This window comes from Chiloscyllium punctatum, chromosome 39 (genome assembly GCF_047496795.1).
Source record: "Chiloscyllium punctatum isolate Juve2018m chromosome 39, sChiPun1.3, whole genome shotgun sequence".
Taxonomy (NCBI): Eukaryota; Metazoa; Chordata; class Chondrichthyes; order Orectolobiformes; family Hemiscylliidae; genus Chiloscyllium; species Chiloscyllium punctatum.
The window spans coordinates 31,539,705-31,563,039 of NC_092777.1; the positions used below are offsets into that span (position 1 = coordinate 31,539,705).

General features: G+C 41.9%; 1 protein-coding gene across 1 annotated transcript in view; it reads right to left on the bottom strand.

Moving 5' to 3' along the window:
- The window catches only part of LOC140463913 (Na(+)/H(+) exchange regulatory cofactor NHE-RF1-like), a 104,855-nt gene that overhangs the window by 6,398 nt on the left and 75,122 nt on the right, over positions 1-23,335 (bottom strand). Inside the window, exons 3-4 of the mRNA XM_072558391.1 lie at positions 20,720-20,873; positions 5,529-5,572 (exon numbers count right to left, since the gene is read on the bottom strand). Coding sequence (XP_072414492.1) covers positions 5,529-5,572; positions 20,720-20,873 — 198 coding nt within the window. The remainder of the gene's footprint in view (positions 1-5,528; positions 5,573-20,719; positions 20,874-23,335) is intronic.

Here is a 23,335-nt window from a genome sequence, read left to right on the forward strand (position 1 = left end):
TTTTCCCACTTGGGATTATCTAGAGTTAAGGGACGGTGTTTTAAGATAAAGAATCTTTCACATAAGATGAGGAGTCTTTTTTGACAGAAGTGTTAGTCTTTAGAATTCTCTTCCACAGACAATGTGGAAGTTGGCTCATTCAATGTACCGAATATTGATTTTTCTGATCTATAAAGGAGTCTGTGATTAAGAGGAGACAGCAGGAAAGTGAAGTTAAGGTAACAGTCAGATGAGCCACGATCTTAGTGAATCAGAGCAGGCTGAAGGGGCCAAATGGCCTACTTCTACACCAGTTTCTTCTCCTTATACGGAGTCTGTACAATCAGCTCAATCTGGCAATTATGCCCACTTACACACAAAATGAACATATTGTTACAAAGTTGAAAGAGTGTATGTTCACTTTAAGAGAGAAAGTATTTTCTTAATTTTAAAGTAAATTTAAAGTACAGCCACAGCTGCCAAGCAGAACAGCTAAGATACGGGCTGTTCCAAAACAGATACATGTAATAACTGGATGTTAAATAGATACCTAAGTTTTGTTTGCTGTTTTGACAACAATTCAAATTTAACCAATTCATTTAAATTATGCCCAGGATACTAAAACCCGATTCAGTTTGAATTTACTGTATTGACAACATCAGATCAATGAGTGAGTACGATGTCGGGGCGTATGAAACCAGGGCATTTTGAAAGTTTGGTCACTGGAACTGCCACCGAACAGCAACAAAGCAACTGCCATAGAGCCAGAGAGCTAATTATCCATCCAACATTTTGCTCTTAAAGAAATAAGAAGACCTTTTCTCTAAAAGCAGCAAAACGTAAGACGATGACTCAGGGAGATCAGCAGATGGAAAATTGCAGACAGTGAAGATGACAGAGACTGTGTGGGCTTAAGATTAAAGTTAATGTAATGTTTAACTGTGTGCTATTGGAGCAGCATTTTTATAGACTTGGAGTCAGATAGCAATTAGGGAAGAAAAAGGGCTTGGATTTGTTAATAATTTTTGTTTAGCGTTTTGTTAGGAAAATAAATTGTTATTTTTCTTTAAATAGTGGAAATTAGGAGTTCTCTTTCACTCACCCATACTTTTAACAGATTACAAGGCGAGGCGAGTTTTTCTGGGTATTTAGTTTTAATTACCAGAGGGGTTTGGCCTCTGCTTCATAACAATATCTAAAGACATCCTAACATTGCGAAAGGTCATTAAAATAGTTGTACTATCAGTTTTTAACCTCTACCACATCATCATCTGATGAAATGAATGCACCTTTCAGACAAAGCTGGTCTGACATTATTTAAACAACTGAATGTGTACTGCCTTGCTGAAGGCAGGATATGCTTCTGTCTGAACTTTGTTAGAAACCTCTTGAATTTACCACTATCATTTGCCACAATCTCACAAAAGTAAATGGGTGATGAAATTATGGAGAAAAGACACCGTTCCACAAATAAGATAGAGAACAAAAATACATCAATATGCCAATTTAACAAACTTAACTTGGCAGCACAGGATCTATGGATTTTAATATAAATTGAGAATGCTGTAGACCTTTTGTTTGGTATATTAAAGGAAACTGAGATCTGCATGATGTAATATGTTAGAAGTATTTGTATGCTTGATGGTCATAACTATAATCCTGTTATTTTGTACTTTAGTTTTATTTTAATGATTGCTATAACTAAGTTATGAATTTGAATTACTCGTTTCATTTGTATCATCACAACTGATCTGAAGCCACCATAAATGTTTTAATAAACTAAAATGGAAAAAACAAAGAAGCGCAGGCCTCAAACACTACAAGAACAAGATCTTGGGGAAGGGCCTGAGCGCACAAGTTTTCTTTTTGCAATGTCTATAGCAATTTAAACATAACAATAACCGGAAGGAAGTTGTATCAGGCAGATCAAAGTAGTTATATCAGATAAAAAGATCAAGAACACAACTTAGAATTTCATAAACTGTACAGTAGAGCTGTTATTCAGGCCAATTAGTCTATAGTTATATACTGGCATTTATGCTCCAGATCATCCTCCTCCCATCCTTCATTAACTATTCCCATCAGCATTTTCTTCTATTCCTTTCTCCCTCGTGTTTATATCCAGCTTCCCCTTAAAAACTTCTTTGCTATTCACCTCAACTGCTCTTCATGGTAGTGACCTCCACATTCTCACCATTTTCTGGGTAAAAGAGTTTCTCCTGAATTCCTTATTGGGTTTTATAAGAAAACTGTTCTATACTGCTGAATCTAGAATGAACTCTCACACTAATAGAAATTTCAGTTCAACTCTGATTAATATTAATAATTTTGAACACTCGCCTATCAGACAGCTCCCCCTGTTTCATCTCATTAGTTCAGGGTATTATACTGGACTGTAATACTAATCTTCATTCTGCACAATGACCTAACCCATGGTCAAATAGAGCAAGACTTGCACAATATCCAGGCTTGGACTGACAAGCAGCAAGCAACATTCATATCACAAAAGTGCCAGACAATGACCATATTCAAAAAGACACAAATCTAACTACCTCCCCTTAACATTCAATGGTGTTACCGTGACTAAATCTCCCACTATCAACATCCTGTGGATTATCATTGGCCATGAACTGAACTGGGCTAACCATATAAATACTGTGGCTACAGACCTTGATCAGATGGGCCAATGGGCTGATGAACGGTAGATGGAGTTTAATTTAAATAAATGTGAGGTGATGCATTTTGGAATGGCAAACCAGGCCAGATCTTATACACTTAATGGTAGGGTCAGAGATGTGGTGCTGGAAAAGCACAGCAGGTCAGGCAGCATCCAAGAAGCACATGCCCTTCATCAGGAATGAGGTTTGTGGGCTGGGGACTGAGACACAAGTGGGGGGGGAAATTAGCTGAGAATGCAATAGGTGATAAATGATACAGCCCTGGGGAATGTTGTTGAACAAAGAGACGGAGGGGTGCAAGTGCATAATTCCTTAAAAGTGGAATCGCAGGTAGACAAGGTGGTAAAAGCACCCTATGGAACGCTTGGCCAAAACACTGAGTACAGCAGTTGGGAGGCAGCTGCACAGGACATTGGTTAGGCCACTTTTGGAATACAAAATATAATTCTAATCACTCTTCAATGGAGGGATGTTGTGAAACATGAGGATGCAGAAAAAATTTGTAAGGTTGTTGCAGGATTGGAAAGTTTGAGTTATAGGGAGAGGTTGAATAGACTGGGGATTTAAAAAGGCATCTGGATGGATATATGAATAGGAAAGTTTAGAGGGATATGGGTCAAATGCTGGCAAATGGAACCATGTCAGATTGGGATGACTGGTCAGCACGGATAAGTGAGACTGAAGGATCTGTTTCCATGCTGTATATCTCTATAAGAACAGGTCAGAGGCTAGGTGGCCCGCTGTTTGTAACTCACCTCCCGACTCCCCAAAGCCTCTGGGAGACAGTGAGAACTGAAGGGTTAAACCTGAAATGTCAAATCTCTTGCCCCTCAGATGTTACCTGACCTGACCTGCTTTTTCCAGCACCACACCTTATCAACTCCCCAAAGCCTCTCCACGTCTTAAAAACTCAAAGTGTGTTATGGAATACTCCCCACTTATCTGGATTAGTGCCTCCCCCAACAAAACTACAGAAGCTTGACACTATCCAGCAATCGAGCAGGCAACATGATTGACACAACATCCACAAACATTCACGCTCTCCATCACCAATCCACAAAAGCAAGAATGTGTACTAACTATAAAATGCACTGCAGAAATTTACCAATGCTCCTTAGACATCACCTTTCAAACCCAGAACTATAACCATCTAGAAGAGAGCAGCAGATACATGGAAACAACACTAACTCCAAATCTCCCTCCATGCCACTCACCATCCTGACTTGGAACTATATTGCTGTTCCTTCACTATCGCTGGGTTAGAATCCCGGAACTCCCTCTTGGGCAGCACTGTTAATGTACCTACAGCCCAAGGACTGCAGTGGTTCAAGCACACAGTTCACCACACCTTCCCAATAATAAATAAGGTTTGACAATAAATGGTGGCCCTGCCAGTAAAGCCAGAATCTCTTAAATAATCAAAAATTCCTCCCTATTGTTACTGGTTAAAACAGTGATTTGAGAGTAGGGTTCAAAATAATGGCAGAAGGGCCCATTTGTGGAACAGTGGTAGCATCCTTACTGTTAGACCAGGAGGCCCAGGTTCAAGTCACACCTGCGTCAAAGGTGTGTAATAACATCTTTGAGCAGGTTAGTTAGAAAAAAAAGTCAATAATAAAAAAAAATTATGGCAGATGGATCAGGGTAGAGAGTACAGATTGTTTCCAATGAGTTGTGAATTTTTGAACAAATGGCCATGGGTCAAAGACAAGAGGGGCCACCTTGTGGAGCAATAGTAACATACATACCCCAGAACCAAGGTTCCAGAGTTCGTCCTATTTTTGAGCAGGTTGATTAGGAAAATAAGTTATAAAAACACTGAACGCAAGAGACTTCGAACAGACAGCAGGGGAACAAAAAACTTTTTGCAGAGAATTGTCAGGCCGTAAAACTCATAGCCAGAGTTAATGATTATATCAGAGACAGTATCAACATTCCAGACTTAGCTGGTGAGATGCAGAAAGGAAGACGGATAAAGAAATGTGGGGAAAGAGGTCAGGTATGAAGTAAGGAGCACTCACACAGTCAAGTTGGGTTGAACACTCTGGGAGAGTTGGGTGTGGGGTCAGGAGGAGATTGAGGGGGTTGGAGTGCATGGTTGGGGTTCATTGCAATCTCAGCTACTCCCAACACAAAGACAATGGCCAGCTTCAGAGCTGACAGAGGTTGCATTCATTACTGAATAATGTAAATCAGATGATGGACAGCTTCCTGGAACAGAGACTAGGACAGCTCATCAACAGCACAAAGGAAACCTGGTCAGCCTCCAAGAAGGCTCAGAGGGAGTCAGAACATTAAAACACTCACAGGTTTGACTGTGCCTGCCACTGCCTGCCTTTCCCTGTGGAATGGATCAAGAAGAATCCAAGATGTAATACAGGAAATTGCCAATCCTATAGGATTGTCTTGAAACTGTTCCCTGGACACTGCAAAACCAGGAGGAAAATCAGATTGGGTTTTGATTTTCTTTTTATTAGTGACTAAAATTTAGGTTGGGGTGAGGTGTGTGTCTGTCTGTGTGTCTGTGTGTCCCCGTCCGTGTGTGGAGAGAAAGCTATTTGATTAGGCGCACGGTTAGAGACAGCAGCTCCTGTGATGAAATCTCCGGCCAGCGTTAACATCCCAAATGGTGATGGAATTCAAGAACTGTGCCACATAGGACTGCCATGGTTGTTTTTAAAAAGTACATCTTCATTGTGTGTGTAAAAAGCACATTAACAAGGTTGGAAATGGCCAGCGAACAAATAATTCCACTAAGTTGGGAGGTTGCAAGCAGTTTGTTTTGAGGACGTTTTGCACTTGGACACTAAGTTCCATAAACAACGTGTTATAGTTCAGTGAGACTGCACTGAAATAAAAGGAGCTTTCTACCTTCTGTTCAATCTCCCCGTTCACAATCAGTTGTGGAAGAGGTCCTGCAAAACAAAACAAAGCACCATTCATTAGTATTCAAACAGTGTTACCAGTCCAAGCCACAAGTCTCAAACACTGCAAGTGAATAAACCACCACCCCGGGGAACACAGACATCCAGGCACACCTCCCCGGGAAACACAGACCCCTCCAGACGCACCTCCCAGAAAACACAGACCCCCACCCCCCCACTTCAAGGAAACCCACCCCTCCAGGTGCACCAGCCTGGGTAATACAGACCCCCAGGCACACCTCCCTGGGAAACAAAGAACCCTCCAGGCACGCCACCCTGGGTAACAGAACCCCGGGGCACCACGCAGGGTAACAGACCCTTCCAGGCGCACCTCCCCGGGAAACAGACCCCTCCAGGCGCACCTCCCTGGGTAACACAGACCCCAGGGGCATCACCCCGGGTAACACAGGCCCCCAGGCGCATCATCCGATGAAACAGATCTCACACATAGCAGCCCTGTAAATAGGTCATCCTACGAAAACAGACCTTGTACATATCAACCCATCAAACAGACATTGTGACTGAACCTCCACACCAAGTACACATCCTACAGTTCTCAAACTTACTGAATGCCTTCAAAACACTTTCCTGATCAGACATCACTACAATTCCACACTGCTTCAGTCAATGAAGTGAGCCCGATCTGCTTCTGCTCTTGTACTCTCATTTGCCTGGTGGAATGCTAGTATTGAGAGAGCTGCAGCCTCGGTTAGAGCACAATTAAAACCTTACCTCAGAGAAATCCCATTATCACAGTGTGCTGAACAACACTGGCTGTAACATAGCAACGGCTGAAAAGGATTTAGTGCTCAATAAGACCACCCAATGTTTGAGAGGGGAGAGCTTTCTGAAGTAAGAATTTAATTATTTCAGGCCTAGCAGCACATTACTGGAAAACTGCAAGCCTTAAATCCATATTCATGCCAAGTTATTAGAGCTTACTACAGAGACAAACATGGCATTGACAACTTCTGGGAAAATGTACCTATGTATCAATAATGCAACCTTCAGAATCACAGGCAAAACTATGTGCTGCATTTTGAACAGGCATAGTGGGACGAATACATCAAACTGCCAGTTTAATAAGTTTCATTCTGCCTTGAACCTCATGTACCTGCCTTGGGAATGTTTGTCGGGTCATTACAATCCACCCCTGCTGTAAAATACTTTATCAGCATAAACAGCATTGAAAATGAGATGCTGAGTCAAGGAAATTGGACTCTCAATATCTTGAGAAGTTATGAACTTTCCTCTGTGTGGTGGGGGTTAGTGTCGAGGGAATGAAGCACTGTTAGAGGTGCCATCTTTCAGAAGCACTGATAAACAGTGGTTTCTTCTGCTCACTCAGATTGGTGCAAAAGATTATTTCAAGGAAAAAGGTGCCCTGTGGTCAATATTTATCCCTCAACTGACATCACTAAATCAGATTAAACAAGTCAGTCCAACATTGTTTCTCTGTGAGGCATTGCTGTGTGCAATCAGTCACCTTGTTTCTTAAACCACAACAATGACTACACTTCAATATCCAAATGTTACAAATGGTTCTTCAGAAATGTATATCTTGTCTCTGTGAACTCCTCGATTAGCAGAGCTTCAGTTGCACTACACTCATTCTACCTCACTATCCCCAGCCCCCTACCGTATAACATACTTTAGACACCCCTTCCCCAAAATGCTATTCCATCTCTCATGAAGTTGCTAGGAGGTAACAATCATCAGAGAGAAACTAATGTAACCAGCAATTCAATCACTTATTGTAATTTCCAAGTTATTATCTGGACTTTCGCCAGGTGAAAGTGAAAGTGATACAAAGACAAAGAGATCTATCCAAAGTATTGGTACGGTTACAGTGAAGGTTCAGCAGGAAGACATTAAAGCAAGACTAACTACACAAAGTTAATTAACTAGCGTGATGCTGGGTATTGGAACTATAGTCAAGAGGAGACATTTAGAAACATTGGGACTGTTACCATGGCAGCAGAGATTTATTATAGATATTTACATTCATAAAGACTTTTGATCCAGGAAGTAGCAAAAAATTACTACCTCGGTTTGGGGAATTAGTAATGAGGATTCATCAACCTGAGGGAAGAGGCTTCAAAAGCAATCACCTTCCATTAAGAGAGTTGTTGAAGCATCGGGAATAGTTCAGTCGGAGATGAAGCCACCTTTTAAAGCAAAACATAAAAATGCTCAAAGCACAGATTGATAAGGAGGTGATGGAGAGAATGGAGCAGATTGGGTCAGTTCGAGGTTGATACAAGGCTATGGGCGAGAGCTGGTCATTAGATCAGTTTGGGTTGATATTAAGCAATGGAGAGAGAGCAAGAGACAATGGGTTCAGTTTCGGATTGATATAGGATTATGGAGAGTGTGTCAGGCAATATTGAGATTTGTTTCACACTGGCAAAGAGACAATGCAAATTCTTTGGGCCTCTCCTGGACTGTCAATAGTTCTAAAGTCACCTAGAGCTAAATGAAAATTCCAACGGGAGTCTCAAAATGAGAGCAATGTACTGAATTGTATAGCTAATGCAGCCAACAGGAAGTGAAAGCAGAGGCTGCAATTGAACTATTCCTTGATGGGATGTATTTCAATACAACAATTACTTCAAAATGTCTTCAGGTCTTAAATCACAGTGGCTTCACAACAGACCAATGATCCAAACATAAACATTGTGGCAGCACTCACTGAAGCGGTCACTCATTCAGCACGAGGAGTTATTGGCACAGCCACAGACAGGCAGACACACATAAAAGTGACTGCTTTGTTTTGCATAATGATGAGTTTCAGAGAGATACACATGAACAAAGCAAAAAAGTTCCATGTTATTTAAACGTTACACTAATATGATAGATACTGTTGCAGAAACTACAAGGACAACATAGGGTCTCAAAGAACAAAGACCCAAGTTGTTCTCCCATGAGGTTTGTACAATATCGTTCTTATGATAGTACAAAAGGCTCCCCTCATTATTAACTCTCTTAGATCATCATACTTTTCAACAATAATCACTCCCAAGTTATTCCCCCCACTATTAATATTATACATTTCGGCATATCAATTACATTTGCCTCTTCCCCTATTTCCCACTTCACACATTTAGTCTGGTGGTTCACTATTCTTTCAGGGTATGCACTTTTTGCACTTGGAACTTTGGTAGGTCTCTGGGTACACACTATTAACTTTGACTTTAGCCCTGACAGCGAGGGCTCAAAGTCCCTTCAGTCTGTAAGGCATTTCATTGCTAGGATTTCCTTTGCTGAGCTTGTCTTTCCTGAAGAAATAGTCAACTGTTCCATTGCAACAGATGCAGCACCTTTCTTTGCAAAGGCTATCTTTGTTGCTTCAGTTCTGGATTTGGTTTCTCCACTAATCTGTGGATACTATTAGTGATGTTTTTTTTAAAAAGTTTACTCGACATAGGCATCGCTAGCTGGCCAGCCATACTTCCAACTGTATATATAAAAAAGTGTTAACTTGCTGAATGTCTGATTTAGTAATTAATTTGGAAGCTTTCTGTATCTTAATTGTTTTCTCCAAGAGATCCAATTCTGTGTTTAATTTGAAATTAAATTTTTCCTGGTGACATTATTTCTGATGTTATGTCTACCTGATGTCAGCCTTCAGTTTCCTTGCTTATAGGATGTGTATTTATCAATAATAGCAATGCTATTTTGTGCTGCTCCTACAAAGATTTTCAACATTTTTGTCATTCAAATGGAGGATCCCTGCCTTCTCACGATTAAAATGGATGCTTCCTGCCTTTTTCTGTGCATTCACGAAATGAATGTCACTATTACCTTAATAAATGACTTCCATTTCCTTAATAGCTGTATTGAATGAAACCCTCTGTCTGTTGCTTTAATAACACTGCCAGCTAAAATCACTCTTTTTTTTCTGGCTAATTCCTACTGTTTGTGACTCTAATAGCATTCCTTGTTTATTTCATGTTTTCTTCCTAAATGATTCCCGCTACCTGTGGTTTCAATAAATGTTTCCCACCCCTACTTCAGTTTTAACAATGCATCTTCCTCATTTTCTACAGCCTTACTAAAGTCTCCTAACTTTGTTCATCTGTTAGACCTTGTCTGCTGGGACTTTGAACATACCCCTTTATTAATTCAATTATTCTGTGACTCTTGATGCTCCTTATTTGAACTGTGCTTGTGGTGTCTGCATGCAATATCTCCAACACTCTGTCTGAGCTGCAAGTGCTTTTCTTTACATCTAGCTTCCCCTGCCAGTAACTAAAGGTATCCTTTGCCCAACAGGGATCTTAACTTGAAGAGTCTCCGATGGTGGCTCGCTCTGAGTCCCTGGTTCAGGACCATGCCCACAGAACAATGACACCAGACAAAATCTATAACTGCCTTGGAGAGCCTGATATTATAGCTCCAGGGAGTTCCTACCTCTCCTGCCACTGTAGGCCCAAACCCTAGCATATAGTGCTGTTATCATCAACTGTAGATTCTGCTTCATTGACCTTGCCACTAGGATTTCTTCTGTAGAGTTCTTGAATGTGCAGTTCTTCCTGTTGGCTGTTTCCAGAAGCAAGTTTCTTAAAAAATAATTGCTGCAGTAGTAATAAGGAGTAGAGTAGCAATTTATTGTCACTTGTATTTATGAGAATAACGTGAGATGCGTTTAAGTCACCACAATTTGGCCCCATTCTAATTATTGAAATGAAAGAAAGAAATTGATACGAAGTTAAAACAAAGTCCATCTTTTGTTCCCTCCATGGTTCCTGCGTTTATGGACTGGCTATAGGACACTGCTGCAAGGATTTCCAGACAGGACCCACCATGCAGCTACCACTAAAGGCAACACCAAAACCGCTGCAACGGCGTCATAGCAAGGAGGGTCAGACAGACCCAAGCATCTGACGCTGAAACCATTGCCTCATTATCATCATGGAGATGGTTTTCTGCTTAAATGCCACTGTGGTGTGGGCTTTGCCTCCAGAATATCTGTACCTGATGTGGTGATGCTTACATTAGCTCCCATAACACAAGATTCTGGATCATTGCCAATTTTCAACTTCCCCAGACAGACAGAGGATCAGGACTTCTGCACTGTCTCAACATGTTTTTACAGAGTGAGAAAGGAGGTGCTGAGTTTTTGGATTTTTCTTTTAGGGGGAAAGGGACAAAGGGACAGACAGCAGTTGAGGACAGTCAGGAGATCAGCCAACCTCTTCCATAGACATTTTATTCCATTGTGCCATGTGAGGTGGTGGGGGTTGGATGAGAGTGTGGGCACTCACTTCAGACATGATCAGGATTTCAGTGAGTACCAGTCCTGTAGTTTACTCTTATCTTCAGTGTTTGAACAATGTAAATGTCAATCTCTCCAGTTTCCTCTCTCTTCCCAACATTCCTCAGCACAGATGGCAGATTCAGAGAGCTCAGCTTTAATGTACATACTAATGCTGTGAGAGATGTGTTCAGAATCACTGTACTTCTGACCCCTCGTTATCTGCAGAAAACATGTACCTTTTAAACTCATAAAGGAACAGCAATAACTAGTGATCCTTGGACACTGCAATGTTATCACAGGTACCAATAAGGCAGGTATATCTTACTCAGCATACCTTGTGACCATGAGCAGACAGACTGACTCACGTCTCTCAGAATTGTGCAGAAATGATGCAATCATAACACATTCAAAACCAGTCAAGTTTGAAACATCAAGTTGTCTACTCCACCCTCTCCACACAGCCAGGTATAGTCACAGTTGTAAGTATAACTAAGTCAAACAGGTAGGAACTGACCAAAAGGTTGTTCACTGGCCTCCCTGTCCAAGCGAGGAAGCTTTTTGTAACAGAAATAGCGCAACAAGGATGGAACAGAAACAGAAAATGCCGACAAAACTCAGCAGGTCTAGCAGTTGCTGTGGAGACAGAAATGGAGTAATATGTTGAGTCTGGTGAGACTTCTTCAGAGCTGACCAGGGTTGGAAAAAGATTATTTTATACTGTTGGCGAAGGGGTATGAGGAGCAAGTGGAACAGATAATGATGGTGCTCAAAAAGAGAAAGGGAGTGCTAACAGTAATAAAGGAGCAATTGAGATGTGCAATAGGTGTAAATTATATGATCTTGTCATACTCTAAACGTTAACTCAGATTTTCTCTCCACAGATGCTACCAGACCCAAGTTTCTCCAACAATTTTTTTTTGTTTCAGATTTACAGCATCCACAGTATTCTGCTTTTATTACAAAATATTTGGGTCTGTTCTAGACTGAAACATACACACACACACTCTCTGTAAAGACTGCTGCATGCAAGAGTAGAGGAGGTTGCAACTGCAGTTAAATTTCTCATTCAGAGTTCTCAGTCAGACAGGAGTGGGCAGATTCCCTCGAGGTACAACAGCCAATGCAGACACAAGCTGAATGGTCTCTTTCTATATTTGCTGATTCCATGAAAGGATTAACACTTTCCTGTTTGCTCCCACAGACTTTAATAATCCCCTTTCTCAAACAATATTCCAAAGTTCAGTTTTAAGGATTATGGATTTTATTTCACCATCAAGTCATGACAATCTCCTGTTCAAACACCTTGACAAGGTTAAAAATATTTTCTGTTTCAATTCTCTTTGCAATGATCTTAAATCTGCACCCTAGCTGACTGGCTCTTGTTTCGCCAAGATATATCCATTCTCTCCAGTACATAGTTCACCAACAGCTTGAACAGAACTAACCAGCCCATCAGGAACACCATCTTAACTTTGATTTTTGAAGAGTGGGAAACACATTCACTGCTCTGGTGTCTTCTGGCATGAATTTGGCAGCACGGTCACTCAGTGGTTAATACTGCTGCCCCACTGTACCAGTGACCAGTGATCGTCTGTGCGGAGTTTGCACATTTCCCCCATGTCTGCATGGGTTTCTTCTGGGTACTCCAGTTTCCTTCCACAGTCCAGAGGTATGCAGGTTAGGTGGATTGGCTATGTTAAATTGCCCTGTGTCCAGTGAACTCTACATTAGGTGGATTAGCCATGGGAAATGCAGAATTACAACGATAAGGTGGGGGTGTGTCTGAGTGGAATGTTCTTCAGAGGGTGGTGTGGACTTGATGGGCCAAACAGCCTGTGTCCACACTGTAAGGATTCTATGATTGCTGTGAAAAACATGTTCTTTGCTAATGCCTCCATCACTTTCCTTAAGGTTCCAAGAAACTGGTCATCAGCTCCTACAATTTATTTATATGAAGTTCAACTAACAATTTAGCAAACTCCATAGAACTGCACGGAATATTAGACCATAGAAACAGTTCATTCGAACCAAAAAGTCTGTGCCAAGGTTTAAGCTTCAGAAGAACTTCTTCCATCCTCTTCATCTCACCCTGTCATTGTAAGCTTCTATTTCCTTCTGCCTCGTGTTTTTTTGAAATCTTCCTTCTCTTCATTTGCAAATAGATTATTTACCTAAACCACTCCCTCTGAGAATGAACTCCATGTTTCTCACCGCTCATTGGGTAGAATTTCAGCTGACTTCCTTAATGAATTAATTAGTGACTATGCTGTATTTATGGCAACTAGTTCTCTTCTATGCCTCAAATGGACACATCTTCTGTAATCTGAAAGGCCTTTTTCAGGTCATCCTTCAGTTTACTAGGCACAATAAGATTTTGTAGCCTCCTCCCTATCATTCCTTCATTATAACACATCCCACACTCCCATCTTTAGAGCCTCTACTCCCACTTTAAATGTGCCTTTAGAAAGCTGCTTGGTTAAATTTTAAGAACACTTCAAATTTCATTTTATACCATACTCCTTCAGTCTTGGCAAGCTTTCAGAATTATCTTCTCTGCAACTGCAAAGCACTTCAAACTTCAATGTTATCCCTATTCAGCCATGGAACACCACCGAGCCTTCCACAGTGTCCTTTTCCCAGCTCGCACTGTTCCACATTGCTGCTTTATTGTTTCATCAACCAGCTTCACTGTTTAAACTGAATAAGTTAAGCTTAAACTCATTTGAATTTCATTGAGTCAGACAGCATGGAAATAGATCCTTCAGTCAAACCAGCCCACACTGATCATAATCCCAGACTAAACTTGCCCCACCTGCATGGATTTAGCACATACTCCTTCAAACATTTCTAATTCATGTACTTCTAATCAAAGTAAAAATGTTATACTACTGAAATGTAATAACCAAGAAATCTATAAGTAAATCTTGAAATAAGCCTGAATCTTAGGGACAACTGCAAGATTCACACTACACTCAGTCCACAGTTTTAGAATTAGAGTTAACACAGAGTTACTGTAGGTGAGTCATGTGACTTTTCTTTAGAACAGTTCTGAAGAAGAGTCACTATACTCAAAACATTAACTCTGTTTTATCTCCACAGATACTGCCAGACTTGCTGAGTTTCTCTAGCAATTTCCTTCTTCCTTTGTTTTGGATCTCCAGCATCTGTAGCCCTTTGTTTGAATTCAGGACATGCTTGTAATTGATACAGGGCTGTGAGGAGAGGAATAGTAGGATTAGTTTGACAGAAAAAGGTCACAGGCACTATGGATTGAACACGTTCTTTTGATGTTGAAAATTCAACAGTTTATGGATTGGCCAGGATTTGCTTCTGAACAATACTCTGCTTCTTTTAAAGGAAAGAAATCAGACAGACTGAAGTGAAAGGTCAGGGCCTGTAAGATACGTTACAAGGTGGGGAGGGAGATAAATTAGAAAGCAATGGTAAATGATGCCAAACCTCAGTCTTGAAAGCCTCTGGATTGTTCAAGAAAGGGCATATTTAAGGGAGGCAATGATCTCTCCTGTTTTGAATTCATGATTCTAACACATGAACCAGCGATCACAATCCTTGAATGTTTCCAGATCCAGTGGTAAGGTTATTAAGAAGCTCCTGCTCTGAGAATGTGTGAATAAGATCAGGCTTTGATGTGATGTCAATAGTCAATAACCTTTCCTCTCACCTGGCATTTGATAGCCTAGCTAAGACTAATGGAAAAGGGGGAGAATATGGACTTAATTTTGCCGGTGGTATTGAATATCAATCTGCAGCATTCAGACGCGCATTGCAAACAGCAGCCAACATTTAAATTGGCTAAACCAGCAGGCCTTAACATGCAAAGTGACAGCTGCAAAAACCACCGATCACAGACTGCAAAGCACAGCCACTTCCTCAGAACTGAGCACATTGCTGCTCTCTAAAACACTCCAGGCTACTCTCCCACATCTTCCTCTCCAACACACAGGATTGAACCCTCCACTACCACCTGATGAAGCAGCAACGCTCCGAAAGCTAGTGTGCTTCCAATTAAACCTATTGGACTATAACCTGGTGTTGTGATTTTTAACTTTGTATACCCCAGACCAACACCGGCATCTCCAAATCATGTCTGTTAACCTTATTTGCCTCCTGCTTAAGAAGTGTCATGATTTTAAAATTCTCATCTTTGCTTACAAATCCCTCCATGGCTATACCCTAGCCTATGTCTTTCAGCATTCCAGACTCTGAGATAACAGTGTTATTCTCATTCTAGACTCTTGGGCTCCCACTAATTTTAACCGATACACTTTTTTTTGGCAATGTCTTCCATTTTTTAGACTCCAACTTCTGAAATTTCCTTCCTTTGTCTCAACCCTGGTTTTCTTCTTTGGAAAGGCTCCTTGAATTGGCCGCCTTTTGCCACATTTTTTTTGGTCATTCGACACAATACCTCTACATGGCTCAGAGTCAATCTGTTTCACAACGCCCACAGAAAGAATTGCTTCACTTGTTACAATGCAAAAAGCATTTTACAGCTTATTTTTACTTTTCCTGATGTTAAATGAAGGATGGCAGTGGCATGAGACTTGAGGCAATGAAAAAAGGGACAGTGTGCACTAATCCCTTATACATAGGCTAATATTCACCCCTTAACCAAGATCATCAAAAGGGATTAACTGGTCACTATCGCTTGTTAGTAAAGCAACGTGCAGATTGTCTGCAGTGTTCCCCATAACAGTGACTACACTTCAAAAGTCTTTAATTTGTGTGAAACTCCAGGAAATGCGGTCCTCTCAGTATCCTGTGGCTGACTTTTAAAGTCACTTCCGTCACAGCAGGGGTACTACGATGGTGACCAAGAACTAAAAGGTCAAATCAAAGATCACAGTAAAGGAGGACATTGGAGAATGCATATTCGGTCATAGCAAGAGAGAAACCTTGAAACCGAGGAAGTCCACCATCTGCTGCTCAATGTCTTGCAGACAGCTCATGGCAACCCATCTCTCTCTCTCTCTCTCTATGCTGGCACTCTGTTCTGCTGTACCACCCAAACTGTACAAGGTCCACTATCCACCCCTCTGTTCTCTCAGAGCTGCTGTATTGCATCAGTGCTACCTAGTCCTGGACCCACCTCTTGCTGTTCAAATCCCTTGCATCTCGTATCTGGGTGCTGATGGATCGAGACCAAGAAAACAAAACCCAATATAACCGAGCACAGTTGTCTTTCATGTCCTCTCTGCAACATTCAACATTTCTCCTCACCTGTTCTTTGTGCTCCAGCCCTGTCACAGAAAGATAAGCAACAAAAGACAAAAAAGCCAGAGAGCAGCGGAGGAGAATTTATCCAGCAGCAAGTTATGATGATCGCAAATTCCCTTTCCATAAGGTAAACTCAGGTGATTATCTTATTGTGACACGGTAGGTGCACAAAGAACAGGTGAGGAGAAACGTTGAACGTTGCAGAGACATGAAAGATAACTGTTCTGTTATGTCAGATGCGTTTGGATAGTTTCAATCCATCAGCAACCAGATGTCAGATGTCAGGGATTTGAACAGGGAGAGGTGGGTCCAGGACTGGGTGGCATTGATGAATTGTCTAATTCATTTTAAAGCTAGTATTGAACCTGAGTTTACCTTATGAAAAGTGAGTTGTGATCATCATAACTCCTTGTCAGATATATTCTCCCATGCTGCTCTTGGGTTTTTTTGTGTTAAAAAGAAAACAAAAAAAGAAAGCAGTGGTTCGTTTGTGAGGCCAGGCCTGGACATTAATTGCAGGTGAGATCTTAATCAAAAAGTTCTACAGATGCTTCGACACATTGGGGGAGATGTTTGGCCATTCATGTCAGTATCTACTAACTGGTTCCAGCAAGTTTGGGAGAGACCTTGCATTCCAGCAATTAGCAGATGTTGAATGCTGAGGGGAACTCAGAGAAAAGTCAATCTGACGGGAAAGGCTGATTTTTCACCTGGGTTTTGGACTGTGTTTTCCTGAAGGAGTTTGGCTGTTGATGTTACAGCATGAAGGTTTGAAAATGGTCTGCCTAACCTCCCATTATCAGTTATTGGAAAGTCAAATAACAGAAACCAGGTTACATGAATTACTGACTGTTTCATGTTGATTTTCTGAAGATGTTAATCAGGGTCATCTTTAAGAATTAATTGAAAATAATTAATTAATTCAAAAGAGTTTGTACCCTAATGTTGTTAGAATACTAAATGGACTCTCAAACTCTTAACATTCACCTCGACCTGTGTTTTTGTTTTTGCCGCTGTTTACCGATTATTTACTTATTTATGCTACTTAACTCTGTGATCTGCCTGTAATGCTCACAAGACAAAGCTTTTCACTGTGGCTCGGTACACGTGACAATAAATACAATTCAATTTTTATTTATCCCTCAGACTGTGCTTGGCTGCCCTTTGCGTGAATGGCAGTGAAAACAAAGGTTATTGGATTTACACATTGACATCAATTAGGTTACTTCATTATTTAATTTTGCTCTGAAGTTACTGTATTGTTAATAAATTGTTACGTCTTTTGTTTAAGCTGCAAACCAATATCAAGAATTGACTATTCGCAGAGTCTGGGATTGGTTGTTCAAAAAAAAAAAGACAGGTTAGATCCCACAGGATCAATTTGGAGGGTCTCTGATGGTTTTAATTTGCGAATACAGAGGTAGAAAGGCTCATTTGGTTTGGCTGTCTGTTTACCGGTGTGTTGCAACAGTAACTTCACCTGCTTTCAAACTGAACTCAACATCACTGGTGCTGAACCTCTGTTACACACAAATTACACTTGACTTCATTAACCTGCAGCCCAGTCACACTTGTCACTCCGGAACTAAACTGCTCATAACAGATTTTAGATAACCAAACTTCAAGAAAAATAATCCTGAAAATAAAATGTGAATACTACACTTTGTATGACAAAAGAGCCAGAGTCTCAAAACCACCAGCTTTCTTTCTCTCACCCAAATTTACAAGGCCCTTACCACTGAGCTCAATGCATAGCAGCATATGTGCCACACCCTTTAACAAAGACCGTCTACAACATCACAATTGCTTGAAAAACTTTAATTTATTTATAATGCATTCAACAGGATTATTTAAAATTCGTTAATGTGTTATTCAGCTACAAATTTAAATGAACTTCCTAATGCAATCTCATCTCTAATACAGGCCAAATATTTTCTGAAAAACAAGGAAATGGCAAAGATACAAAACTGATCAAACATCCCAACTGTGCTGGGTTTCCAGCCGGCGATGTCCCTGTGGGTGACTCAGTGTTTGTCAAACTCAGTTCCATGAAATAGAGATCAATGAGTATAACAAAGGATTTGTCCTACACCTCCCAGTTAAGTTCTCTTGATGAAACAGATCCTAAGATATAACTTCTCTTGGGACCACTTTAATCCATGTGTTTAGTTGTCTCTAGCCTTCATTAAGATAACTGGAGGGGAATCAGAGTTAACCCCACTATGAACTCTCCTAACCTGCACAGACACCAGATTAGATTACTTACTTACATACAGTGTGGAAACAGGCCCTTCAGCCCAACAAGTCCACACCGACCCTCTGAAGAGCAACCCATCCAGACCCATTCCCCTACATATACCCCTTCACCCAACACTACAGGCAATTTAGCATGGCCAATTCACCTAACCTGCACATTTCCTCCGGAGCACCCGGAGGAAACCCACGCAGATACGGGGAGAATGTGCAAACTCCACACAGACAGTTGCCTGAGGCGGGAATTGAACCCAGGTCTCTGGCGCTGTGAGGGCAGCAGTGCTAACCACCAGCAGAGGCTATTCGTTTCGATCAGAAATCCTGGCTGATGGCAAGTTGGGACATTGTTAATTGCATGTCCCTCCCCACACTCTTTGACATTGCATTATTCACTAAATCAATGACAAATCAGGCTCAGTGACAAATCCTTCTGGGCAGGTCACACACACACACACACACACACACACACACACACACACAGCTCTATTGTGGGCAATCCCAACCTTGGAAAGGAAGGAGTCAGGAAGTGCAACTCCAACGGGATTCGCCTGCTCACCAAATGTGTGGAACACAGAGTGGTCATTGTTAACATGCCATTCCACTGAAAATATAAGTTCAAAACTTCTTAGAGGTGTAATTTACAATCAAAGCACTGGAACAAGACTGACTACATCATTGTCCGATTCAAAGACAAAAAAGGACATCGTCATTAGCAAAGTGATGAACAGTACAAATGACAGGAGGACAGATCACCGGCTCATCCACTCCTCTACGTCCATCAAATACCAGCTGAATATTCATTCCTCACACTGAGACTTGCTCAACTCAACTTTGTCTCCAGACTTGGCACTCCCATCCCTCGAGAAAGGGCTATCCCCTACCTTTACCCTGGCACGTACATTACTGCACAGAGTAAGGGGACAAGCACACAGCATTGTTGATAACATGCACATGGCCTAGCCTTTGGTTTCTCAGACACTATACCTCACTTATGTGCAGATGAACCAACAAGGGTTTCGATATATGTAAATTCATCAAACCCCTCTCAACTTGGGAGAACAATCTCAGCAATGCTGGAGATCAGTGGGTCAGACATCATCCAGGGAGAGCAAGCTAATGCTTCATCAGAGCTCTTCATTGACACTCTAAACGATAGCTTACTCTCTCTCTATAGATGGTATATTGCCATTTGCTGTTTTCAGTACAGATACCAATGTCTGCAGTAATTTGTTCAGACATCTCAGCAGATGTCTAAAGCAATCAGAGATGGGCAATAATTGCTGGCTCAGCCCAGTAAATATATGTTGTTTCTAATTTTTATTTGTATGCCTGTCTCTAAGTTCCTTCCTTCCAAAAAGGAGCTCCCAGAAACAGCAGCCTGCTCATGGAGAACTTCCTGAAGGACTCCCAGACCAGGTCAACTCCTAAACAAAGGGCACCAAGTACCTGGCAATTTCCAGCTCATCCAGTCAGATCCAGCTTCACCATTGTGCCCAGTAACACTTTAAACTCTCAGTGCACACAGATTCCTCTACCATGGAACTCTTCCTCTATTTTCTGTCGACACATTTCACCCTGCTAAATTAACAACCTTCAATGCAACAAAAAAAAAAAAGCTGGAGAGTCTGGAACCAAGACTTAGACCATCAGCACAGACTTAAAACCTCATGACCACTTTAATAACCAAAGCGCAGACCAGTTGGCCGCGCCTGGAAGTTACTTCATTCCTGTTTACTGGATTCCCACTTCAGCAGAACAGCTTCTCTTACACAACTTCCAAACCAGTCCCTGCATGCGTATGTTCTGATCAGCAACCTAAATGAGCACAATGGCTATCAGAGTCTCTGGTGATTGAAAAGCACCCAGCACAGGGCCGAGCAAAAGAAATGACACACTCAACATTCAGAGTGGCACAACTGCAGCTGCTACAAACTTTTCGTATTCCATTGGGACAGCGTAAGGCAGCAGGAACATCAACAGGTCCTCTTATTCTCACCCACAAGAGGAAGAGAAGGGGTACTGACCCACTCCACAGTCCCAACTGCAAAGACAATGACTCAAACTGATGTGAAAACTGGGTGATATTGAGCATTGTCTGTCACATTGCTGGGCCAAATTCACCTAGAAACCAGGAATAATTTGCTTCGGCCCTCAACCTCAGTTTCCTCAGGATGGGAGCTGAGTTCAGAGACGTACAAGTTCATGGTTATCTCCCCCAGCATGCAACCACCAAATGATCAAGACCCCCGGCTCAACCCGAACTCCTTCATAAAAATCATGAAGCTGAAATCAGTAAAGAAAAGAAAGTAAACTACTATTCCCAATCTGGACTATAATATCCAAAAGTGGACAAGATTGCAGTTTGGTGTGGACAGCTAACCCAGTACCTGTAAGATGTGCAACTGATGGAGGAACTTTGCATTTCTTGAAAAATTCATCGGTTTCTGGATCGACAACCAACAGCGAGGTCTCCGTACCACCTGTCTTAATGGCTGTCACCACATCAGAGTGCTGCTTCCCTTCAACGCTCTCACCATTGACCTGTAACCCACACAAACACATGGTCCATCAGATTTGGGTAAGACATGGTGTGCTAAAACACAAAGTTAGAGACAGGTATACAAATAAAAATTAGAAACAACACATATTTACTGGGCTGAGCCAGCAATTATTGCCCATCTCCAATTGCTTCAGAGCTAATTTCTTGAAGTGCTGCAGTCCTTGTGGTGTCGGGACACCCACAGTGCTGTGGAGGTGAGGTGCAGTTACAGGATCTTCACCCAGGATACAGCACTCGTGGGGCCAGGATTGTCACTGAGTAATACAAGGACACAGATCTGTCACTGTTTAACACTGTAGGTCCAAAACTGTAAGATAAAGATCTTTTTTTCTGAAATCATTTTTGTGGGTTGTGGACATTGCTGGCTGTCTGGGATTTATTGCCTATCCATGTTACCCTGAAAAGATGGTGGTGAGGAGCTGATTTCTTGACTACACTGCAATCCACGAGTTGGAGGTAGACCCAAAATACTATAAGAGGAGGGAATTCTAGGATTTTGACCTAGTGACAGTGAAGGAACAACAATATATTTTCAAGTCAGGATTGAGAGTGGCGTGGATGGGAATGTGTTGGTGGTGTCCAAAAGATCTTGGTAAATTTCTGCAGTGCATCTTGTAAATAGTACACAGTGCTCCACTGAGCTTCAGTGGTGGAAGGAGTGGATGCTTGCGGACGAGATACCAAAGTAGTTGGCTGCTTTGTTCTGCATGGTGTCAAGCTTCTCTAGTCTTGTTGGAGCTACACTCAGCCAGGCAGGTGGAGGGCATTCCATCACATTCCTGACATATGCCTTGTAGATGGTGGACAGGCTTTGAGGAGTCAGGTGAGGAGTTACTCACCGCAGTATTCCTTGCCTCTGATCTGCTCTTGCAGTCACTTTCTAGTTTCTGGTCAATGATAACCCCCAGTACACTGATAGTAGAGGGTTGCAACAGTGGTTAATACTGCTCCCTCACTGCACCATGAACCAATGTTCGATTCCACCCGCAGATGACTGTCTGTGTGAAATTTGCAGGTTCTCCCCGTACCTGCGTGGGTTTCAAGGGACGGTGGTTAAATCGTCTCTTACTGGAGATGGCTTTTGCCTGGAATTTATGTGGTACAAATGCTACTTTCCACTTGTCAGCCCAAGCCTGGACAATGTCCATATCTTGTTGCATTTGAACTCCTTCAGTATCTGAGGAGTCACAAATGGTGCTTAACATTGTGCAATCATTGGCTAACATCCCAATTTCTGACCTTCTGATGGAGGGAAGGTCACTAATGAAGCACCCAAAGACGGTTGAGCCTAGAACACTCTGAGGAACTCTTGCAGAGATATCCAGGAGCTGAAATGACTGACCTCCACCAATCATGATCATCTTCCCATGTGCCAGGTATGACTTCAACCAGCAGGCTGTTCGCCCTCTGATACCAACTGATTCCAGTTTTGTTAGGGCTCATTTGTGCCACATGGGTGAATCAGACATTGGTGTCAAGGGCTGTCATTCTGACCTCATCACTGGAATTCAGCTCATTTGCCCAAGTTTGAACCAAGGTTGTAACAAGGTCACAAGCTGAGTGGTCCTTGCAGAACCTAAACTGGGCATCACTAAACTGAGGTGGTATTGCGTTTTAGCACTATTAATGACACTTTCCATCACTTTATTAATGATTCAGAGTACACTAATTGGGCGGGTTGGGTTGGACTTCTCCTGCAGCTTGTATACAGGGCATTCCTCGGCAATTTCCACATTGTCGGGAAGATGTCGGTGTTTTAACTGCACTGGAAGAACTTTGCTAGGAGAGTGACATGTTTTGGAGTTCAAACCTTTCATACTATCACAGGAATATTGTCAGGGTCCATGGCTTTTGCAGTATCCAGTGCCTCCAACTGTGTATCAATAAACAGAATTGGTTGAAGACTGATATTTGTGATGCAGGAGACCACTGGAGGTGGCCAATATGGATCATCCACTTGATACTTCTGGCTGAAGATTGCTGGGAATGCTTCAACCTTCTCTTTGGCACTGATGGGTTGGGACCTTCCATGATTGACGATGGGAGCAGTTGTAAAGCCTTTTCCTCCAGTGAGTCAATGAATTCTCCACCACCATTCATGACTGGATATAGCAGAACTCAGACCTGATCTGTTAGTTGTGGGATCACTTAGCTCGATCACTTGTTGTTTTATGCTGTTTGGCATGCAAATAGCCCTGTTGGTTAGCTTCATCAGGTGCTGTTTTTGACATGCCCTCTACTGAACCAGGGTTGATCCCTGGCTTGATGGCAATGGTCGAGTTGGGGATATGCTGAACCATTAGGTTGAAGATTGTGCAATGCTGCTGCTGATGGCCCACAGTGCCTCATGGATGCCCACTCTTGAGCTGCTAGACATGTTCGAAGTTTGTCCCATTTAACACAGTGATAATATGACATAACACAATGGAGGGCATTCTCAATG